Raw genomic sequence first — 25,517 nt, 5'->3', positions numbered from 1 at the left:
TTCAATTTCATGAATGATAAGGGTTATCATTATCTAAATCTATAATTTAATTTATTGCATAAACAGCTAAAATCAAATTAAATCAATGGCAAAATTAGACCAAAAACTTAGAAATGTTAAAAATTAGAAAATGACATGAAATAATTGAATTTAATGAATTAGGTATATTAATCAATACATTTCAGTTTAAATACAATGACTAAAGTTGATCAAATATATGGTGTCTACATAAGTGTAATGTGTATTCTTTACATATTTATTGTCTTTTACATATTTATTGCTAACAGTATATTGTTTTGTTTTTGGAGTATGTCATTGTATTTTGCACTGTCTGGAGCCATCACCTAAGCTTAGATAATCATATAACATGTGCTGCTAATGATGTGACAATAAAAGATATTTTAATTTGATAATATAATATTATATTTATATTAATATATTTATATTAATATATATATATATATATATATATATATATATATATATATATATATATATATATATATATATATATATATATATATATATATATATATATATATATATATATATATATATATATATATATATATATATATATATATATATATATATATATATATATATATATATATATATATATATATATATATATATATATATATATAGCCCTGAATTATTAGCCCTTCTGTTTATTTTTTCCCCCAATTTCTCTTTAACGGTGTGAAAATTAAATTATAGCTTAAAGGGGGAAAAAATTTGTCCTTAAAATGTTTCTTACAAAGTAAAGACTGCTTTTATTCTAGCCGAAATAAAACAAATAAGACTTTCTCCAGAAGAAAGAAATATTATCAGACATACTGTGAACATTTTCTTGCTCTGTTAAACATCATTTGGGAAATATTTCAAAAAGGAAAAAATAATAAATCAAAGGGGGCTAATAATTCTAACTTCAACTGTATATATATTTATATACATAAATAATATATATATATATATATATATATATATATATATATATATAAATAATACAAATAATAAATAATACAAATAAAAGTTAGATAAAAACATATATATATATATATATATATATATATATATATATATATATATATATATATATATATATATATATATATATATATATATATATCAATGCAAGTTAATTCAAGGGGTTATTAAATAAAATAATAGTATGTAAATTATCCTAAAAAACATTTCTATGTTTGAAATTAGATTATCCATTAGAATATTAGGTATATTAAAATATTAGGTAAGCAATATGACAGCATTATGCATGTTCTTGTAATGGCCTGTAAATGATAAATTGAAAACACAACTAAATATCAAATGATACAATCCTACCACTGTGGCAGCAGGATTTGGGCATTAAAGAATCACACACATTTTAGTCAGAAAATCAAGTTCTTATGTAAGTGTTGTACAATATTTGAATCAAACTTTTAATCCACCTGACCTACATTTCTAGTGAACAAACTCCCAGATTATTCTTGTGTATCACTGCTCCAATCCAGTTAAACAACCTTTTCCACACGATACCATGAGCAGCGCTGCTGAGACCAACGTATTGATCCTAATATCAATTTTCCAACATGAATCATGACGAAGCTGCAAAGTCACTTAATAGGTATCGACTGTGGCTTTGGACGGGATTCAGAAAGTAATAATTCACAAGAGGCCGATGACAGACAATTAAAGGGTAGAAAAGCAAAAGGCCGTCGCTTACTCTCCACATTCTGCAACGTATGCAAGGCTTTTGAAGAGCAACAATACAGGCTAATAGAAGTCTAAAAACACTGAAACTAGCAGATGCCCTGATAAGATGATAGCACTGAAACCTGGCCAACTATATACATCCGTCCTCATGTTACAGATGTTCTACATAGTTAGGTGGATCATGTTAAATCTGAATACAAAGCAGATTAAAGCAAGATAAGCAGCAGATACACACACAATAAAGTCTTTTCTGTGTCTATTGCTTTTAAATGAACTTTTTTCATCACTTTCACTTGGAAATATGTTCATTTTACAACTCCCTCAGTTCAGTTTGACCTTTTTAATTCATTTAGCTGATCTCAGTGTCTGGCAAGAGCCCTTTTAGCTTAGCTTAGCATAAATAATTTAATCGGATGAGACCATTAGCATCTTGCTCATGTAGCCACAGCCATATCAGCCAAGAAGATAGCAACTTTTCATTTTCTGTCAGTCTTAGTAGACGATATAACTACAAAATAGTCAAGATTTAATTAGGAAAATCATCAAAACATTTTTTTAAACATTTTGAATCAATTACTTATGCTAAGCTAAACTAAAAGTGCTCCCGCCAGACACAAAGATGGGCTGACAAAATGAAAAAATAGTTCAAGTCAATGGTTTACATGTGGATGGCTTGTAAAATGAGCCTATTTCCCAAAAAAAGTGGAGTGTTTGCTTAAGGCCATTATATAACGGCTGTTTTCACTCTCGTTTACCCATGACACAATCGCACAGGTCAGGATTACTGTGACCTGGTATAAAAATGTCAGTCAGAGCAAAATCCATGGCTTTAGCAAACACAGTATGAGCGACTAGATACTCAAAAGTGTTCCTTGTTTCAAGCATCGAATTACTCTAATCTGGTTATTTTTCTCTAAACGATCATCAAGTAGACATGTGCAACCTTCATTATGCCAAATCAGTCTGAAGTGCTCAGATCTATATTACCACCCAGTAAAACCACAATATGTAATTGCAGAAATGGTGTATTACTGCCACAACAAACCAGCTTCTAATTTAAGACACAAACATTGACAATGCGTAACATTGACTGTTATTGTGTAGATAATCATCGGAAAATGATGCCTCTACTATGCATGGGCCGGTATAAGATTCTGATGATAACCTTGGATATATTTACATTTACATTTAGTCATTTAGCAGACGCTTTTATCCAAAGCGACTTACAAATGAGGACAAGGAAGCAATTTACACAACTATAAGAGCAGCAGTGAACAAGTGCTATAGACTATGGATAAAAAAACAAGTGCTATGGATAAAAAAACATCACGGTTTCATGGTATTGTGACTACTGCTCTAAAATATATTCTTTTTAATTGTCTGTGTAAAAAACAAAAACTTTTTTCCCCATTGAACACAATATATTTTATTTTAAAGGGCACCTATGATGAAAAATCTACTTTTTAAGCTGTTTGGACAGACATGTGTAGGTATAGTGCATATATCGTCATATTGGGGTGATATCCTTTTTTCCTTTTTTTTTTTTTTCAATTTAGCAACATAAAAAAACGGTGGACCAATTGGAGTGGTTTTCAGACCGACCGCAACTTCATGTAGGAGTGCGGCCCCTCCGCCCACCGAATTGATTGACAGCTGCGTATTAACATGTCTCCGTAGTAACGTGTATCATATCAACAAGACAGGACGAGCGCAAAGCAACCAGAAATAAAAGGTTTGTTCAGTTTGCTAGGATCATCAATCATCATCAAATATCATCAAGAGTGAGTTTTACAAGTTTAAAATGTTTTAAAACAGTGCGATTTACTTCAGACTTACTTCATCCCCACAGCCGACATTGTGTGTGACTCATCATTGCAACTCCACAACAAATGCATCAAATATTCATTGGTAAAGTTCTAACTGTAGTATTTCTCACAAATGTTATGTGAGATCTGTTCCATCATGTCTGTCTGTGGTCTGAAGCAGCCGAGGGCGGAGATTAAGGCACGTTGACAGGCAAGTGGAAACGGTGGGCGTGAAGGACTAGCATTAAAGGCCAATACACAAAAAACGCTAAATGCTGGTTAGAACTATTAAATAGAAACTTATGAAAAGTATAATAAAAAATCTGATGGGTGTTTTGAGCTGAAACTTTACAGACACATTCTGGAGACACAAAAGACTTATATTAAATCTGGAAAAAGGGGTAATCTAGGTGCCCTTTAAGAAACATTTAAAACATTTTGGAAAAGTAGCTTTTGATGTAAAGGTTGCTTTTCTGCCGAATATACTGTTGCCCTAAAAAAGTAAAATGAATAGTTGTGAAAAACGTAAAATAAAAACAACAACAACCTACACATACCTTAGGAATGGGATTACAGAAATCTTTTTTAGCAATTTTAAAACTCTGTCTTTTCCAAACCGCGGTAAACCTTGAAACCGGTTATTGTCCCATGCCTAGCCTCTACCAATATTAGCATTGTTTTTATTTGGATACTAGTATCGGAAAAGCCACTAACAAAAAAAAATATGGCATCGGGAAGTACTCATAACCCATAAACCAATCAGTATCTATTTTTATAAACAAGACATACTGTTATGTCAGATGGCTGCAAGCTTTTTTAGCTACACTGTAAAAAATGCTGGGCTCCACACAATTTCTTCATATTGTCCCAACAAAAATCAATTAAGTTAACTTAAACATATCTACAAACATAAATGGATTGAACAAAAAAATATTAAGTTGTCCCCCCAAAAAATAAGAATTGTGTTGATTCATTCATTCATTTTCTTTTCGGTTTAGTCCCTTTATTAATCGCTTTATTCCGCCACAGCGGAATGAACCGCCAACTTATCCAGCATATGTTTTACGCAGCAGATGCCCTTCCAGCTGCAACCCATCACTGGAAAACACCCACACACTCTTGCATTAACACCCACACTACGGCCAATTTAGCTTATTCAATTTACCTATAGCGCATGTCTTTGAACTGTGGAAGAAACTGGAGCACCCGGAGGGAACGCCACGCACAAACGCCAACTGACCCAGCTTGAACAAGCAGCATAAGTTTTGAGTGTAGAACTGTTTTAACGGTGGCTCCGTGGTTAGCAGTCGCCTCACAGCAAGAAGGTTGCAGGTTCGAGTTCCGGCAGGGCCTCTTGGCATTTCTGTGTGGAGTTTGCATATTCTCCCCATGTTGGTGTGGGTTTCCTCCGGGTGCTCTAGTTTCCCCCACAGTCCATATACATGTGGTACAGGTGAATTGAATAAACTAAAACTGGCCTTGGTGTATAAGTGTGAATATGAGAGTGTTTCCTAGTACAGGGTTGCAGCTGGAAGGGCATCCGCTGTGTAAAACATGTGCTGGATAAATTGGCGGTTCATTCCGCTGTGGCGACCCCTGATAAATAAAGGGACTAAGCTGAAGGAAAATGAATGAATGAATGAATTGTTTTATAATCCATTCATTTATTAATTGAATTGTTTTTACACAGTTACACTGTAAATCTAAAATACTAAACTAAAGAACTAAAAGTTTACAAAATTAGATTTGAGGCTGCATTTAAAGTTTTTATATCAGTGAAAAAAACTGTAAGTCATATAACTATTTGCTAAAAATGTACCACAAATAATAAAAGATACTCTATCTTACTGTATGTATTTGTTCATGATTTATTAAGTGTCAAGTCTGAAGCACACCATAAAATAAAGGCATAGTTGTATATACTCATTCATTCATTCATTTTCTTTTCGGCTTAATCCCTTTATTAATCAGGGGTCACCACAGCTGAATGAACCAGCACATGTTTTAAACAGCGGATGCCTTTCCAGCCGCAACCCAACACTAGGAAACATCCATAAACTCTTGCATTCACACACACTACGACCAATTTAGTTTATTCAATTCACTGGTATTTTGGACTGTGGGGGAAACCGGAGCACCCAGAGGAAACCCACGAGCACACGGGGTGAAAATGCAAACGCCACACAGAAATGCCAAATGACCCAGCCGGGGCTCACCAGTGACCTTCTTGCTGTGAGGCGATTGTGCTACTCACTGCACCACCGTGATGCCCTAGCTGTGTGCTTCAATACTCAATAACGGCCAATGCCTTGATCCCATTTAGCCGAACTAAACTGATATCAGGAAAAGAGAAATGTTATCAGTACATGACTGCACCAACAGATTCAAGTCACTGCAGTTGTGAACTAAAATGGCCATTTGAGTCAGTAAAATTTCAATAATGAGGCAGGTTATCCCTTAATAAAGACTCACTTCCACACAGTTGCTTGTTATCACCCTGAAACAACACCGAAACAGGTTAAGTGAAAGCATCTGCAAAAAGCATCAGACCTGCACAGACCTCAGCCGTGTCCCTGTGTGTTGAGTTCATCAGGCCTCTTCTGCAGACCATGACTGTGCAACATCGCAGCTTTTTCTCCGATGAGCTTCAGTCTTGCAGTTCAGCCCCGTTACCAAGGAAACCTCACTGCTGAAAGGCTTGCGACTTCAAAGCCGTTTCTACAGCTACCCAGATACTGTACAGAAACGGCATGAAGACGTTTATTCAGAGCGTATAATAAAACCCACAGTGGCCTGCTTACAGCAAGGACATCATGTGAAGGAGAGTCAGTGTTTCTACAGCTTAATTAATCAAAAACACCGACGGTCACAGTGGAAAAACGAAGCATTCAAGTCATGTGAAAACATAAACCCTTACTCTTTCCTACTCTTTCCTCATTTTGACGCACTCCAGGTTGATGTTTTATACATAAATGATCTGTCTTTGGCAGAAAATAAATCCTCAGATGAACTACAGCACATAGCTTTTCTATCTTGGCTTTATTTTTGGTAAATAAATAATAACACAGTGAGAGATTTCATGTTGTGTCGTTTATCTGAGGTTTTATCTTCAATATTTTAAGAGCTGACAAGGACCATATAGTTTTTTACCATGCCCTGATCAGTGATGGATAAGTTACGTCAAAAAAGTAATTAATTGCTAATTACAATATTGACTGATTAATTTTCCTTCGGATTAGTCCCTGATTTATTAGAGGTTGCCACAGCGGAATGAACCACCTATTAATTACTTCAGTAAATTGTATTTGAATTACTTTAATTGCTATGACTGAAATGTTATTCAATTACTAATAAGTAATTTATTTTCTTTACTGGATACTATTTCAAATGTATAGTAAATAAAATAGAAATTAAAGTCTCAATTCTTTACATATGAACCAAGCAGGGCCTTTTAGCTTTATTAAAACTGTAACACTTACAGAATATATATATATATATATATATATATATATATATATATATATATATATATATATATATATATATATATATATATTAGGGTTGTCAGAATACTGCAATTCGGTACAAATCAATACTGAAATTCTAAAAATGTCCATTTCCTGCTAACATTTCAGCACTGTTGAGAATGTTCTTAAACAACGCTGATTTGCCATTTGTTCACGTGCTCAACAGAAATGACTGTGATTGGCCGTGAAGGTCATCAGTTCACTGAACTCACCTCTGTTTACAGAGTGTAACCACAGACACAGGGACACTGGAGCGGATCACTTGTATGTCAGCTTATAGACAAACCAGCTGATCGACGTGACTTTGAAATGGTCCAGTGTCCCTGTATCTGTGGTTAACACTCAGTAAACAGCGGTGACTATACAATGCGTGACAACACACACGGTATATTATATAAATAACATATTTCAAATTTTAGACAAAATTTCATACAATACACTGTTGTTATTTTCTCACTCAATTCATTGTTTTTAAAGCATGTTCAATCATTTAGTTTTTTTTTTATTCGTTTACAGGGTCAATGCACATTAATAAACATTACTAAACATTACTGTAAAATGTGCCAGAATTAGCCAAGAATGGCTATTTTTCATCTGTAGACCCCTTACAGAATGTTAAAAAGTCACACCTAAAATAGAAGGACATCATAATAACATAGAATACACTTTTATATATAAAATACAATTAAAAAGTAAAAAGTAAAAAACAAAAACAGACTGATGGCAGCACAAGAGGACAAAAAGGGTCAAGAATACAGTACTAATGCTGACAATGCTGATTTGTCACTAACCAATTTTTAACAAGAGACTGAAGAGAACGAAAAGTAAGTGATCTTCTAATTGTTGGTGAGATGGAGTTCCATTCCCTAGCAGCTTTCACTGACAATACTGACTGACTAAATTGACTTTTTTGGAGAGAAATAATACAATCCCCTCTTTCACCACCTCTAGTAGATCGGTGAGCAGTCGTTCTAATATTCACAAACTGATTTAGTAGTAAAGTCGGGTTATGTAAAGTCTAAAACATTAAACCGATATGTACATATTTAATTATATAAGATTATATTAATATTAATAATTCTATATTAATTATATTATATTTAATTAAATATAATCGTCTTGATAAATGTAACTTTCTTTAGCTGAAAAATAGATTTATTCTCCAAAATATATTTGCTTCTCTCAATTGTTTAATCCAAAACTGTTGAATGCATTTAAAATATTTAGGGTAAGTACATTATAAATAACTAATTAAATTACTTAAAATCTAAAATAATCCCCTACTACACTTTTTGGAGGAAAAGTAATCTAATTACAGTAACTTAATTTTGTAGCTAATTAGACCCAAGACTAGTCGTGATGCAGAAAACCATGCAATTTAATAGGGTGTCCAAACTTTTTCACATGAATCTAACATAAGAAATGAATTTCTTGAAAAATATAAAGTATTACAGTATATGGTGAAAGTTGGAGGCTGTTGTGTATGACTGCTGATGTCTGACAGGCGACAGTTTTTTGTGCACTTCTTACTTTCGCTCAACAAGATTTGAAGCAGATCCTTGTGTGCTGGAATGCATGACTAACAAGAACCGAATACACCAATATGAACCACAATACTGCCACACTTGGATGCTCCTGTAGGCATAAGCCATCACATCTCATTACTTCAGTGATGTATCCACTACATCACCAACTGGATAAAGCTCCACCAATGAGTTTTGGGTGAGAGATCCAATGTGAAAGCACATTTCATCTTTCTCTACAGTAAAAAAAACTAAAATAAATAAACGTATGAGTAATTTGAGTGGTGTTTTACTAGTCAACTAGTGGTTTAGTGGTTGAGTACTCATTTGTAATGCAAATGGCCCAATGAGATGATGTTGTTTTCTTGTCTGGATTTGTTTGAATTATTAATCATCGACATGACAACATCTGTTAAATCTATAAAAATAAGAACCTGTTATTCTCTCTCTCAGATGAGACGATGGGTCAAATCAAAGGTTTCCATTGGCCAACTGTGGCCCGCGGGCCCTAGTTTGGGTATCTCTGTTTTAAAATGTAACCAACATTGTAAGCCGTTAAAATAAAAATGGCTAAACTTGTTCAAAATAACACATGCACGTTTCTAAAGTTAAAAGTTTTTCATGTCTTTGACCCAAATGCTCTGTTTGCATCAAACGTAGCGCACCGAGGCCTGTGAAAACACCAACACAATCAAATCACAGGCCTACTGACCTATTCTGACAGCGCCGCAATACTTCAACACAGAAAGCCTGAGGTTGATGGATGTTCAAACGGGTTGAAATAAAGCGGCTCATATTCTATGCCTTCTGACGCTCAGCTTGCTTCTCAGACTTCAAAAATAGAGTCGCGCCACAGTTGACAAATTTTACTGCACATGTTCGCCGTTACGGCCTGTCTGCATCGCACACCTTGTGAGCAGATCTCAGATCTTCGCTGTTGTGTGAGTGTCGTACTCCATGTCGGAGGAGGGAGGAGGGAGGCTTAACGACTGATCCATGCAGCTGTGTTTGATCCAGGGGAAATACACATTAATACGCAGCAGATGTGCTTCTCCCCATGTCTGTCTCTTTCTCTCTCTCTCTCTCTCTCTCTCGCTCTCTCTCTCGCTCTCTTTCTCGCTCTCTCTTTCACATGTAGCCTCCAGAAAGATGGAGCAGGCTGTAGAAAGAGTGTCACTACAACAATAGCTTTTCTAAAGAATGCCGAATGAAATCTGGACTGCTGCGTGGGGCACAAACAACCCATGAAAGATGAAATACAATCACAAACAAACATTTAAAGCCACCCCCTCCTCTTTGATTTCTGAGTGAAACATCAAAGATTCATGATTTCACCCATGTGTGTTAAAAACATTTACAGCTTTACAGGATTTGCTAATCGAGTCGCTCGTTTCTAACAAAACAGAGCTTTGAAGATGGCTGGGTTCTGGAGAGAATAACAGCCTGAGTTTTATTCAACAAGAGAAACATATGGAACTGACAGAGATTGGAGCCAATTGAGTCGCTGAGAGTGATATGTCCAAAAAAAGCAGCAATTGCTCAACTAAAAGGAATCTACTCTGTGTGGGAAAGACTGTCATGGCAAGCAAAGCAAAGCTGCTGAACAGTTCAAGGTTGACAATCGCTTCAGACTGTCATCGAGGAGAGGGGGTATTAAAGGGACAGTTCGCCGAAAATTCACTCTCATTTCAATCCAAAACTTACATGACTTCCTTATGTGGATATTCTGAAGGCCGGTCTTGCCAATATGTTGAAAATCACACAACAAAAATTGTTTGCTGCATAACTACACTAGTATAAAAAAACTCTAAACAAGCTTGTTGCTGTTGAATTACGTAAACATATTGTACACTGAAAAAAATGATGTCCGCAAAATTGTTGCAAACAATTTAAATGTTTTCAATTTAAACAAACTAATAACATTTAGTAATGTTTTTAATTTGTTTGTTTAAATTTAGCAAATAAATAGATTACAACCATTTAACTTAATAAAATTAGTAAATTCAAGGATTCATCTTTTTTCAGTGTACACTGGTGTTGTGCTTTTTGGTGTGCATACATTTTTATTTGCATTGGAGATCAAAATAAGACATCTACAATTTCCAAAATGTTGAGGTCACTGCTGATTCCTATTTTAAACATATTTCATATAACAGCATACATACAGTTGAAGTCAGAATTATTAGCCTCCATTTGAAATGTTTTTCTTTTTTTAAATGTTTCCTAAATGATGTTTAACAAAGCAAAGACATTTTTACAGTATGTCTGATAATATTTTTTTATTCTGGAAAAAGTCTTATTTGTTTTATTTCGGCTAGAATAAAAGCAGTTTTTAATTAAAAAAAAACATTTTAGATCAATATTATTAGCCCCTTTAAGCTATTTTTTGATAGTCTACAGATCAAACTATTGTTATACAATAACTTGCCTAATTACCCTAACCTGCCTAGTTAACCAAATGAACCTAGTTAAGCCTTTAAATGTCACTTTAAGCTGTATAGAAGTGTCTTGAAAAATATCTAGTCAAATATTATTTACTATCATCATGGCAAAGATAAAAGAAATCAGATATTAGAGATGAATTATTAAAACTATTGTTTAGAAATGTGTTGAAAAAAATCTCTTAGTTAAACAGAAATAAACTGGGCGGCTAATAATTCAGGGGGGCTAATAATTCTGACTTCAACTGCACAATCTTAAATGAAATATTTAAGTTTAAGAGATTTATACAGATACGGTGGTCCCTTGTTATTAGCGGGAGTTACGTTTTAAAGATAACCCGCAATAGGCGAAATCAGCGAAGTAGTCAGCTTTATTTTAAACAATTATTATAGATGTTTTAAGGCTGTAAAAGCCCTCACTACATACTTTATACACTTTTCTCAGACAGGCATTAACATTTTCACAGTTTTTTCTCTCTGTTTATGCCGAGTTCACACTGCACGATTTTCAAAGTAGTCACGTCATAGATGTTTTCACACTGCATGACTGTCTGGCGTAACGTTCCGTCGCTGCTGTGTTTACACTGCAAGATGGATCAGCGACAGGAGGTTTCACACTGTATAAATTTACAATAGGAAGAATCGACGCCAACTTTTGTCTTGGTCTGCAAACTACGTCTCACAACCAAACACGCAAAAAATAACATGGAAACAACAAAAGGTCATGTGGTATATCTTTTGTTATTAACTACATAATGAGAAAAAAGCCTTTAGTGGGGTAGAAAAGGTACTTTTTTTGCTCACCTGGTTTGAAGGGAATTTGCAATTTCTTCTCAACTTTTTTCTTTTTCGAGCTGGTTGTGTTGTTGCTCAGATGACAGGTCAAACAGGCACGGGTGCTCCCGCCAAATTTCCACTAGTTTTTCCTCCATTTCTTGGGTCCAAATAAACTGAAAATTAGTGCTTTTAACTTCTCTCCCAAACTTCCCGCTGGCCTGCAGATACCCATACTAGTGGATGCTGCTGTCTCATTGGCTGAAGGTAATCGCCGATGTTATTTTCAATCAGAACCCATTTCACACAGCATGATTTGAATTCCCTGACAGCTCCAGATATTTACCACGCCAAATATCACGCAGTGAGTCATCTGCAATTCTCTCAGATCGCATCTTTGACAGTTCACACTTTGTGATTTTTACTCAAGGGAACGAGTACTGATTTGCCTGTGATTTCAGGCATTTGTCGGTGAATTCTCAAAACCTGCCGGCGAGTGAAAATTGGGACTAAAATCATGCAGTCTGAACCCAGTATTAAACAATCTCAAAGTTCAAAACTTGGTCCATTATTATAGAATGAAACCAAAGACCACAACCATTCGATCTTCATTTATTTATTAATGCGATGGTTAGCATCTTCCGCTGCCTTTTGGGTGCTAGCGCAGGTGCCTTTGACGGTGCAGAACGTTTCATCAACTATGTGCAGAGAAAACTTGCAAACATACAGTACAGAATTTCAGAGTCACACAACTAGCGATTGAAGATTTATGTAAATTTGGCAAGCTGAACGCATTCAGTACTGTACAGAAGACACGGCACGAAGGACATTTGTTGACAGTGGTCTACAGCCAGTCAGGACGCAGAACACAATGCAATAATCAGGATGCAGAACACAATGTGCCGTAAAAAGAAAATGCATGAAAAAAAATCTGCGAGGCCAAGAAAAGTGAAGCGCGTTATAGCGAGAAACCACTGTACTCAAAAAAAGTTCTCAAAATTAGAGAACCACTCAGACTGCAATAAACATTTAATCATAACCTCTAGAAATGTACATGCTATTAAGTTGTCCATTCAGAGCAGCTAGGCCTGTCACGATATCAATTTTCTGTTGTGTGATATTTTGCACCAAAGTATATTGATATAAACCATATTATTGTCATTTCAAGACCATTTTATACCACTTATTTTATGATGCCAAAATGACAACATAATAAATAGCATCATAATGCAAGGTCACTCTTCCAAAGAACACATTTTAATCTTAAGAATATTTCATTCAATTATGGTCATTTTAACAACTTAATAATTAGGCATAGGAATAAAAAGCATCCGAGGCTGTGATATCTGCTATGAGATCTATATTCAGTTGTCAGGTACCCACATAAAATATACTATAGTAATTTATAGTGAAAACTATAGTGTTTTTTAACCATACTGACATTGACACCTCCAGTAAAGATAGAGAGTAGGGCTGCATGATTCTGGCTAAAATGAGAATCAATACTTTTTTTTATTTTGTTTCAAATCAAGATCACGATTTTCACACGATTCTGGAGATGTAAAATAAAGGTTAAAATGAGTAGGCTGTTATTACTGTTATTCTCAAACATATGGTAAATATAAAAATAATAATAGGCCTATGTGTAGATCTACTGTTGGTTAAAATGATCAACTTGAACAGACTTTAAATATGTCCTGGTTGTTAATTCACAGTAAAGTGATGACATCAGAATACAACCATTCATAATTCTGAAGTTGAGTTATTATGTTTGAGACATATGCTTGCAGTCTTTCATTGACAACATTATTAGACCATTTTTTTCACTGGTAAAATTAGACATTCGTAATTATCAGATTACCTTTTGCATTATATAGGCTAGAATACTTATACTGACAGTGTAAACATTTATTTTCATGCACAACACTTTGTCTTCACTTTTAAAGAAAAAACATATCAAATGCTTGTTGTAATCATAACTCTAAACGATCATTTAAATGATGTGCGCATGTTTCACTTTCATTTCCGAGTGCAACTTCACACACATGCAAATCATACTTCCCACGCAGCTCCCAAATGATCGCTCTGTGCAACAAACTGAACATGATTTCGCGGCTGTGAATGCATCATTAATTTAAGACAGAAATTACATTTTTAGGTGAATTATACCTTAAAATAACAGTATGTAACACTGTTATTGCCATTTGGTGGTGTCCATATTGCTGAGCAACGTATATAAAACAATGTGAAGACTTGTGTGACAGCCTTTAGACTTCTCTCCTGACACTGAAAATATAATTAGCTAAATCGACGACAAGCTGAATTAAGATCGTGTGTAGGGTCGAATCGAGATCGCGATCTTTTTTCGATTAATCGTGCAGCCCTAATAGAGACGGTGTACAATCAGCTATAAATGTTATATAATAGCATAATGGGTATAACATTTATAAATGCTATAAATGTTATAACTAGAATAGTTTTTTTTTGAATGGGCGATATATTTCATCACCAAAAATGTTTGAGGTCATGTCCATGTGTTGTGCGATAGGTTGATGTGAAGTGTATTTATAAACTATTTTCCAGAGGATCACATGCTTATGATTGTTCACAGCTGGTCCTGCATCAGCTTACGATTGATTCACCAATCAGATGATTTCTGACTCACTATAAATAACCAGAGTTTCTTATCTCAGTATCTTTGTCTTGAAGAATCCCCCAACCCACCTCTACTCCCCCTCCTTTCTAGATAGACAAGTCGGCTCAGTGATTAGCACTGTTGCCTCACAGCAAGAATGTCTCTGCTTAAAGTCCCTACTAAACCGACATTTCTGTGCGGAGTTCACTCATTCTCCCCATGCTTGTGTGAGTTTTCCCCAGGTTCTCCGGTTTCCTCCCACAGTCCAAAAAACACACAACCCAAGTAAATCGAACATACCAAATTGACACAATAGTCAAGCTCTTAGCAAGCCATAAATCTCTCATTAGCCATCCCTATGTCTGTCATTAGCCAGAAATAATCCAGGGAAGTTCATCAAGATCTACCTGAGCTCAAACTCCCCTATCGCCCTGCAAATGGCAGGGAGCCCAGGGCTCGATTATCTCATAAACTCAGGGCTCTCTCCTTGGACAGCATGCCAAAAAAAGATTATCACGTAAATTCTGAATCATACAGCTCTATGTGAGGGTGTGTAAATAATCACAATTTCTTTTTTGGATGAACTAGACCTATTTAAAACATTTGCCTTGGATATGGAGATGTTCCGACCACAATCACATTCCTATGGCAGAGAGAAATGCAACTGGGATGAAGATGTGGCAAAAAACATTGCCCAACCATGTACCACTGAACCAAGCCACTGATAGTTTTGAAGGCTGGGAATCTGACACAGCTTTTTCTTTGAACTCTCTGAGCCGGACTGACACATTGATAGAGCTTGACACAGGCCTCTTCCTGACCTTAGAGGACAAAAAAAGAAATCACTGTGACTGTGTCTTACTGCTCAAGTAGCATAAAAATCCTTTTCACCACAGTCAGCAGCACTCTGTTAAGTCATGCAATTTTCCTATGCTTTGTTTTCCTTCAACATGTAAAAACACTATCAGAGTGGAGATATATATCTGCCATGTCACTGTGAACGACGAGACCACCTAGCCCTCCTCGAGTGGCACACTATCCATAATTTAGCAGATTCAAGTAGACTATGCTACAACCCAAATGTTTCCCTCAGGCACAACTGTGAATCATGGCACCTCAAAACTTGTCAGCTCGAGGAGCACACAAAGCATGGAGCCATTTTGATCAATCCTAAAGGCTCTAATGGCCACATTTTATATTCTTTTTTCCATAATTTAGCATATGATTTCATCATTATCCGCTGCAAATGGACAGCAGCTGTGAGTGTGGTGTAATACAGCTGATGTAAGAATGTAGACCATATTTCCTTTATTAAAACGACACTTCCAGTCTTAGTGAGAAGAAAGGGACACTTTGAGGTAATATTTCTGAGTTAGTGATGGAAAAAAGGTAGCTACCAGATATGAACTATCAGCATAAATAGACTAAATTAGATTTTTGCTTTAGCTTAGCAAACACCACAGAGTTGGCATTGGCAGTAATGTAAATATCCATATTCTATACTTATAATAGAAAGGAATTACACAAACAAATAAAGTGAGATTAATGGGAAACAATGTTAATGTCAAAATGGTTGTTCAATCGACAAGCTCTGCTTGTAAATGAATGTACATTTGTCAAGCTTTGACAACAGCTGGGTCTATATCCACCAGTGAACCATGAATCATTAATAATCAATAAACTGAGAGAAACGATGATGGAAAGATGGATTCAACACAGTGACAATCAATGTTAGGTTCATTATAAAGAACAAATCACTTCATCTTCATACTGCAGGTCTCTCAAACAGAAAATGGCAGATATTCAACTGTATTCATCCTTAGTTTATGGCCTGTCTTATATACAGTAAGATAAGTGTAGTCAATTAGGCAAACAAATTAACTATTTCTATCTAATATATCTAATCTCTATATCTAATATCTAATATATCTAATATATCTAATATATCTAATATATCTAATCTCTATATCTAATATCTAATCTCTATATCTATCTATCTATCTATCTATCTATCTATCTATCTATCTATCTATCTATCTATCTATCTATCTATCTATCTATCTATCTATCTATCTATCTATCTATCTATCTATCTATCTATCTATCTATCTATCAATCATCAGCCTGTCTGTCTGTCTGTTGTCCGTCCATCCATTCATCCATCGCAGGGGAACCAACTGTTTTAACCCCCAAAAAACCCATCTATCTAACTATCGCCTGTCAGTCTGTCTGTCTGTCCATCTATCGTAGGGGATCCAACAGTTTTAACCCAAAAAATGACCAATATCTCAGTCTATCTAACTATCGTCTGTCTGTCTGTCTGTCTGTCTGTCTGTCTGTCTGTCTGTCTGTCTGTCTGTCTGTCTGTCTGTCTGTCTGTCTGCTTACCTACCTACCTACCCATCCATCCATCCATCGTTCGTCCATCATAGGGGAACCAACAGTTTTAACCTAAAAAATGACCAGTCTCTCAGTCTATCTAACTAACTATTGCCTGTCTGTCTGTCTGTCTGTCGTCCGTCCATCCATCCGTCCATCCATTTATCCATTCATCATAGGGAAACCAACAGTTTTAACCCAAAAAATGACTAGTCTATCTAACTATCGCCTGCCTGCCTGTCTGTCTGTCTGTCTGTCTGTCTGGCTGTCTATCCATCAAAGGTAAACCAACTGTTTTAACCCCAAAAATGACCAGTCTGTCTGTCTGTCTGTCTGTCTGTCTGTCTAACTAACTAACTAACTAACTAACTAACTAACTAACTATATATCATTTTAATAATAGGCTTCATACTGTTAAATGAAAAAGTAAAAATGCAGTAAAATAAAATGTAAAAAATAAGGACAAACACTACCGGAATATGTTTAACTGAGAAATATACTGTAAACTGTTCAGTTCAGTTCTAACTCAAAATATTTTGAACCCAATGAACTGAAGGACTTTCGATAAACATGATTTCAAAATCAGCTACAAAAGACACAGAAGAACCCAGTGGAGCTGTAGTCGATCACACACACACAGATTCTCCGATCTGCATAAATGCTCTGCGTTAATCCCAGAGGTGCAAATCACACCTAAGTACCCATTTCACACATGGAGCTGCTCATCCCTGCAGGATACGTGCAATGTAAATCGCTTTTAATTCTCAGATTAGAAAGTCAAAATAAGCACAAAGCACAAAAAGTGATACCAAATCCTCTGATCCCAGTCTCAGAACGTAAAGCCTAGCTCGAGGACCACTTTTAACCCAATATGTCAAACGTGTCTGATCTAATAATAGCAGCGAGATGATTTAGTAGCGGTCGAAGGGAAATGAGGTCAAGGTGCTTTAATGTACAACAGAAATAAGTCACCACAGAAGTTATTTTGTGGCTATGCTCACCCTTCTGGTGTTGTCCAGGACTAGGGGGTCGGGCCGGCCGTAGTTGGGAGGGTTGGCGTGGGGATCATAGCCGAGCCTGGCCAGCATGGGGGCGATGACAGCCATGTCCCGCTGCACATCCAGAGGGATTTTGCCCACCCACTTAGATAAGGCCTCCACGTTGACAGGCTTGATCACCTGGTCTGTAGATCTCTCGACCCTTTAGAGCAAAAGTCGTGTGTTAATAGTCGAACAGCAACAATAAATTTTCCCAATGACAATTAATCATAATATTAGAGCACTAAAGTGACTAATCACTGATTATTCCACTGCTTTGGCTAGTAGATATTTCTCGATCCTGTAGAGAAAAAATGCACTCAATTGTCAGGCTGCAACAAATGATTATGTTGATAAGCTTAAATCCAATAATTAAAAGAATGACTAATTGACCGATTGTTGTTCATTCCACCGGTTGGGCCTCTGGAATTCTCTACACTATATAGAAAAGGAACTGTGTCAGTGATCAGATCTTCTTGATAATCAATTAAGCTAGGATTATTATTGATTAATGATTATTAAAGTGACTAATCAAGCATTAATCCATCAGTTAGGCTGCAACAATTTATTATCTAGATAATCGTTTATTTTAATGATTACTGATGTAATTAAGCAACTAATTGTCGAGTATAACATCAGTCAAGCTTGTAAATTATTAGGCTGCTACAATAAATTATTTTAAAAATCAATTAATCTAACCTTTTTAGAATGATTAATCAAATACTCATTAGTAATTCCATTTAATCAGTTTAATCTGAAATGACTCCAGTTATTCCAATTAGTAAAAAACAAACAAAATGGTCATCTTCCCCAGCCTTCAACTCTGTCAATTTTGATTAACTGACGATGACTCCGACTACAACAATGACGACTACTACTACAAAGACGACTAATACTACTACTACTACTACATGTACTACTACTAATACTACGATGACGACTAAGACTACGACTACTACTACTAAGACTAGAACTACGATGACAACTACGAAGATGACTACTAAGACTACAATGACTACTACTACTACAGAGACTACGACGACTACGACTACTACTATGACAACTACTACGACGATGACTACTAATACTATGACAATGACGACTACTACTACTATGACTACTACGACTATGACTACTACTAGGACGATGACTACTCTGACTACTACTACTATCACTATGAATACTACGAGGACTACAACTACTACTACGGCAACAATAAAGACTTCTACGGCGACGACGACTAAGTCTACGACAACTACCACTATTTTAATCATGACAATGACCACTACTACTACTACGACGACTACTTCTATTACTACAACAACGATGACTACAACTACTGCTACAATGATGATGACTACGGCTGTGACTGCGACTACTGCTACAATGACAATGACTACGGCTGTGACTACTACTACTATGACGACTACGATAATGATGACTACTACAATGGTGACGACAACTACTACCACTACTTTGATAATAACGATAACTACTACTACTGCGACTACTACTACTATGACTACTACGGTGATGACAACGATGACGAGTACGACTACTATTACTGTTACTACAACGATGACTACGACTACTGCTACGATGACGACTACTATGATTACTACAACTACTAAGGTGACTATGACTTCTACTATTATAACTACAACTACTACTGTGATGATGTCTATAACTACTACTATTACTAGTACGATGACTACGACTAGTAGTAGTACAACGACTACTACAACAACAACAACTACTACTACTATTTCACCTTCTTCATCCTCCATTCTTGTGGTTTCTTTTTAAAATTAATTATCATCATTACCGTTATTGTATCACACACAAACACACACACAAACAAACATATACACACGTTGACCGTCTTGTGTGTTTTGCTGACCTTGGTTATTCTGTATTTTCTTTGTTACCTGTAAACCTCTCAGTGCATAAAATATAGTTTTAAATATTTCAGCTTTCATTTTTGTAACTGTTTAGTAATTTTTTATTAATCCTAAACCCTAAATGCAGGTGCTGGCCAAAAATGAAATTATCAGCATGTGTTGAGTGCTTGTGTTCAAGCATGCTGTTAAATGGTGAACAGCATATGACTGTGTAAAAAAAGATACACACTTTGGGTTTTACAGTCTTACCACAGAGATCTAATTGGGCCAAATGAGATCACGCAATGTGATTAAAGAAAGCCAGGCTGTGTGTAATGCTTCAAATGAACAGCTTTTCATTCTCCAAGATCGTCCTCCAAATGCATCACTTTTCATATTCCACACAGCCGCCTTGTATATGATTAAGCTACAGTGACACTGATGGATGTTTCTGGATTTGCTAATCTGGACGTATACGTTTCAGCACAACCTGGCAGAGCTTCAACAGCTTTATGCTGATGTAAAATAACTTAGCGGTTTTACTGAACCCCAATAAATAATTATAGTCTAGTTTTTACTGCATCCCATAGAGCATGTCCCACTTTCTAACAGAATAACCTGCTAAATAAGCAGCTTCCATCATAAAATGTGTGTGCATTCAAATTTGCAGAGATATTAAAAATGAATCAGGCATTATGTCACACCCTGGGTAAATTATTCATATGTCTGAGATGAAATATTTACAAAGCCATGGATAATCCAGCCCTTCAGTTTTTTTTTATCTAGAAAGAACACATAGGAGTGGCTTCTGTGCAAGAAGGAAATTGTTTACATCTTATATTTACAGAAAGATCAGATGAACCCTTTTTCCAAGAAACCTGGAAAATGTGCAGGGCGCTCATCATTGTTCTATTATTATAGCAGATGGGAACAACAAATATTGAGTCAATCTAATAAAGCCTGACATGAACATGTGTAGATCATTTTACCTGACAATTCAAATGCATTTTGCGCTGTTATTGACATAACATTGAGCAAACTACTCCACTACTGCTTATCATCATTCTTTAAAATCTCTTATGTGTTTTAATGTGTGTTCTATTGTGTCTGTGTTCTAATTTAATTTTCATTAAAGGTCCCATGAAATTAAAATAAAGCACTTGAGCTCAATCACTCTCAATGGCAGAGGGGTGATAAAACAATACGCTATTGGTTGTTCTTTTAAAAGGGGAGGGGCTACACTGTGTCCCATCCTCTCCTTATGTTCAGTTAAGATTACGTCAAACATCGGATAAAAAAAACGCACATTTCAAAGCACCTCACGGGACCTTTAAAATGTGTTTCCACAGATCCCACCTCACAAATAAATACAATAAAGTGCCTTCTGCTGCAGCGCTTCCCTAACTTTTTTTTGCCTGAGACCCCCTTTTCCCCCGGAAAATATTGTAAGGCCCTCCTCCACATTTAATGACATTATCGCTCATATAAGTTTGCAGTAAGGATGACAAAAAATGTTGTTTTCAAACAAAACGTGTTTTCAAACATGTTGTTTTGAAATAAATTTTTTTACAAACAAACGTATGTTTATTACTATATCTGGATATTTTTATGCACAAATAATAGCCTAATGTAAAATATAAAAGCAAAACCTCAGTTGCCCATTTGTAACTGAAAAACGTAAGCCTTTAGCCTTTAAACTGGCCCTATGTTAGTTGCCAATTAGCTGCCCATTTTTTTTAAGTTTCTTGTCAGTAGCTGTGACGTCCCTCATCTCATTTTGAGTGCGTGTCAATTCTTTTGCCTTGCACTTAAGAAATGCGATGGGCTTGTCGCAGTATTGGGGGTGTCGTCATCTCCAAATGTCTTATTAATTTGGCGTCATGCATTAGTTAGCAAGAACTTTGGAGCAGATAATGCACTGTGGCTGGGTCAGGGAGTCTTTGAAAGTATCAGGCCCAGTATGATTGGGTCATTACTATTAGCTGCTGAAGGCAAATCAGTAAGACTCTGCCTTTTTCATGGAGGACGAATTTGTCCATTTTTTGGTCAGCCAGGGGATAAAAAAACTAAGGCAACATGATCATTCTCCTAATTGTCCCCTGCTAAAAAAAATGTAAAAAATATGACATTTTTATATGACGCCCTCTTGTGGGGTGGGACCCCCCTGTTGGGAACCACTGTTCTACTGTATGTTTACCCCACTACAAGAGTATTCGTTCTCTTTTTTATTCTCTTCTCAGGGCCAAATGACTTAAGCTGAAGTCTTGTTGAAGAGTCACTGAGGCCATGTTCCCGGTTTTATTATTTCTTCCCTCATAGAAGGACTGCCTCCAGATGGAAAACAGATTACTAATGCTCAATCTCTTTCTTCAGCCAAGACACAGGGGATCGTCAGCTCCACCGCTGGCCCACATCAGAGAGCTGTGTGGATCTACTGTAAAACACCTTCAGCCTATAATCCCTCAAAACAGCAAACAATGACACCAAACCAGCAGCAAGACTCGTGCTGGCACGCTTACGAGTGTGACTGTGTGTTTATGTGTGCATGTTAAACCAAGTAAATGACCCAACCTGCCTCTTCAAACAGCACTAACAGAGCCGTGACAGTGCAGCGCTCCTTATAAAATAACCGTAAAGTCCAGGGTTATTAAGGTTGCTAAAACTTATCAAATAAAAATATGTTGCTTGAAAGTAAGAAAAATTCAACTAAGATCAACTGTTAAAAGTCCCGTGAAATTAAAATAAAGTTTTTTAGATTAAAAAATTTGTTTTTCAGTATGTTTTAAGGATATCTATAAGCTAGTGTGCTCCAAAACAGTGACACAATTTGCATGCAGAAGATATAAACCTGATAATAACATCCAAAGATTGACCGAATTTTCTCATGTCACCTCATACTTCAGTTTCTCATCAAATCTGACCAATCAATTTGACCAATCAAATGGTCTCTATTATCTGAAATGCCCCGCCCCTTCAAGATGCTTCTTGTTTTCTTTTAATTTGATGCGCTTAAGGTTGAGCTCAACCAGCTGTGGTAAAAACCAAACGCTATTAGCTGTTTTTCAAAAGGGGAGGAGCTATGCTATATCCCGCGCTCTCTTTGTGTTTCAGTTGAGATTATGTCAAACACTGAATGAAAAATGCGCACTTCACAGGGACCTGTAAACAAAATATTTTAATCTATAGTTGCCAAGAAAACATTTCTCAACAAAAATTTGTTTAATTTATGATATTATATGATATTACAACATAAGTCAAACCAAAACTGAAATCACACGAAAAATAATCATAAAATTACTAAAAACGTAACAAAAACTAAAGTTTAAGTAGTATTTTAAAAGCTAAAGTAAGAGCACCTGACTTTGATTCACATCATGTCAAAACCACATTGTTGTCTGCGCTAGTGGTGTAGTGGTTAGTTAGTGCGTCGACACATGCACTCTGGTGCTCACGGCGACCCGAGTTCGATTCTGCCTCGCGGTCCTATGCCGATCCTTCCCCTCTCTCTGCTTCCCATGCTTTCCTGTCAGTTCTCTCTACTTTCCTTTACAATAAAGGTGAAAACCCCCCCAAAATTATTATTATTAAAAAAAAATAACTACATTGTTGAGATGTAAAAAAACACAATGCATTTTAAAATAAATCAATGGCTCAGGTAGCTCTAAATAAACATTATAAACATGTCTCGCTTCACAAAATTATTTCAGTTCAACTTTATTCAGAATAGGAAACTAAATGGATCCTAAAACGAATAGAATTTACTATAAACAGCATGAACGTCAAATCTAAACACATTTATTTAAAGAAAAATATATATATACTGGTGCCTGCGAAATGCACTATTCAGATACTTTTGAAATTTTTAATTTAGCAAATAATGTGTGATGCTTTACATGTGTTTAGCTTGCGTTATGTTAATTTGCATTGTGTAAGTTTACAAAAGTCACAGCATGTCTCATATAATAAAAAATGTGACATTAAAAATGTCAGTTCAAACTATGACCCTTTTTACAGGATATTAGTTAAACATATTAAAAATTTCTACAAATTGAAAATTATGCATAGCCTGAGCAAATTTTTCTGAGCATGTACACTGAATATACACTAATAGTCTAGTCACATAATGAACTTTTCTCAGATGAGACACACTGACTCACCTCGGTTTATTTACCACAGAGCGAGGATGTATCTGCTAATGCGTCATTATGCAATGAGATGCATGTAGTGTATACTTCAGTGTTATAGCTCAGAACTGTTTGCCTAGGCTGTGGATATTGCAAATGATGTTCAGTTTGTTGCACTGAGTGAATGTTTCGCTTCATAGACCTTCTAAGACCTGCGTCATCAGGAGTCGTGCAGGGGTATTATTTATGTTTTGCATGCATGCACTGCAAATCAACAAATGATTCAGCATCAATTTGGAAATTTTCTGAATGCACTGCAATTCTCTGAGCTTCGTTTTAGGTGATTTATTGATCACAGTCACTAGTAGAATAAAAGTCTCCTAAGAAGTAACACAAAAACGTTAAAACTAGTATGAGATCCCTGAGGTACTTTAGTCTCACCATGGCTTTATTAACTCTGATGCATATTTAATTATTATTTCTTAATCAATTGTTTCAAACAGAGCTTCACCATAATTGCGCAAACTATTTATATTTCAATGGATTCTGACTGTAGGCCTGTCATGATCAAGGTTTGAACAGTTTTGAATTTTTCATTAATTTTAGTTTTTATTTTGTTTAGACTTCTTGTTTTTTGAAAATCAGTTAGTTTTAATTAGTTTAGAGGTAGATTTACTAGTTAGTTTCTTAATTTTATTAGTTTCAGTGTTAGTTTTAATTTTGTTTTTTGAAACTAAGGATATTTGTTAGGTGCAAGATTCAAAGTCATCAGAATAAATATTGTATAATAAAACTCAAGCAAAGATAATTTTTTTTAAACATGTATTCAGAGGACACATGACCACTATCATCTACCACTACCATCTATCCATCCTCAAATTTAAATACAACAGCTCACAGGATAGCAGCCCTAGGTACAATATGTGTGCAAGGGCTGCTTCTGAGGTTAGATACACAGAAGTGATGGGAAGTTCGGATCTTTAACGCGAACCAGATCTTTTGTGTCAATCTTCCCATGTTTTGACTTAACATATTGTACACAAATATGTAGTCGGCAATCTTAAGTAAATCAGTAAGTTAAAACATCACCATGATCTAAAAAAGTTTGTTACTAGTAAGTTTTGTAACGCAACTGAAGCACGATTCACTTATTTAAATTCCATTACAATTTTTCTGTTATGAAATAAATGTACGCTTTGCCAGATGCTCTCTTTTATGCCCTCAGTTATCTGCGCTGCAGTTGTTCAAGTTTAGTTTAGTCACAGCAGGCTGTCATGTACTGTTTGTGTTCAGTTCACCTGCTGAATCACGCATGTGCAGTATTATCGGTTCACTGGTTCTCAAATCTGATCTCCGTGTAGCCTATACTGTTCTAATAAATGAATAACTCTGGAAATTGGTGGGGGTAGGGGATGGATCAGGTACAGCTGAAGTCAGAACTATTAGCCCCCCTGTTTATTTTTTCCCCCAATTTCTGTTTAATGGAGAGAAGATTTTTTTCAACACATTTCTTTGTAAACATAATAGTTTAATAACTGCGCTCTAATAACTTATTTATTTAATCTTTGCCTTGATGACCGTAAATAATATTTGACTAGATATTTTTCTAGACACTTCTATACAGCATAAAGTGATATTAAAAAGGCTTAATTAGGTTAACTAGGCAGGATAGGGTA

The 25,517-nt window shown here is 35.7% G+C and overlaps 1 protein-coding gene across 2 annotated transcripts in view; it reads right to left on the bottom strand.

The window, feature by feature from the left end:
* tpst1 (tyrosylprotein sulfotransferase 1) overlaps positions 1-25,517 on the bottom strand; it is an 80,887-nt gene that overhangs the window by 13,683 nt on the left and 41,687 nt on the right. For both annotated transcript variants that reach the window (XM_056473729.1, XM_056473730.1), the window contains exon 3: positions 17,802-18,000. In XM_056473729.1, coding sequence (XP_056329704.1) covers positions 17,802-18,000 — 199 coding nt within the window. The remainder of the gene's footprint in view (positions 1-17,801; positions 18,001-25,517) is intronic.

This window comes from Danio aesculapii, chromosome 15 (genome assembly GCF_903798145.1).
Source record: "Danio aesculapii chromosome 15, fDanAes4.1, whole genome shotgun sequence".
NCBI classification, from domain to species: Eukaryota; Metazoa; Chordata; class Actinopteri; order Cypriniformes; family Danionidae; genus Danio; species Danio aesculapii.
This window is presented reverse-complemented; position numbering and strand designations above follow the sequence as displayed.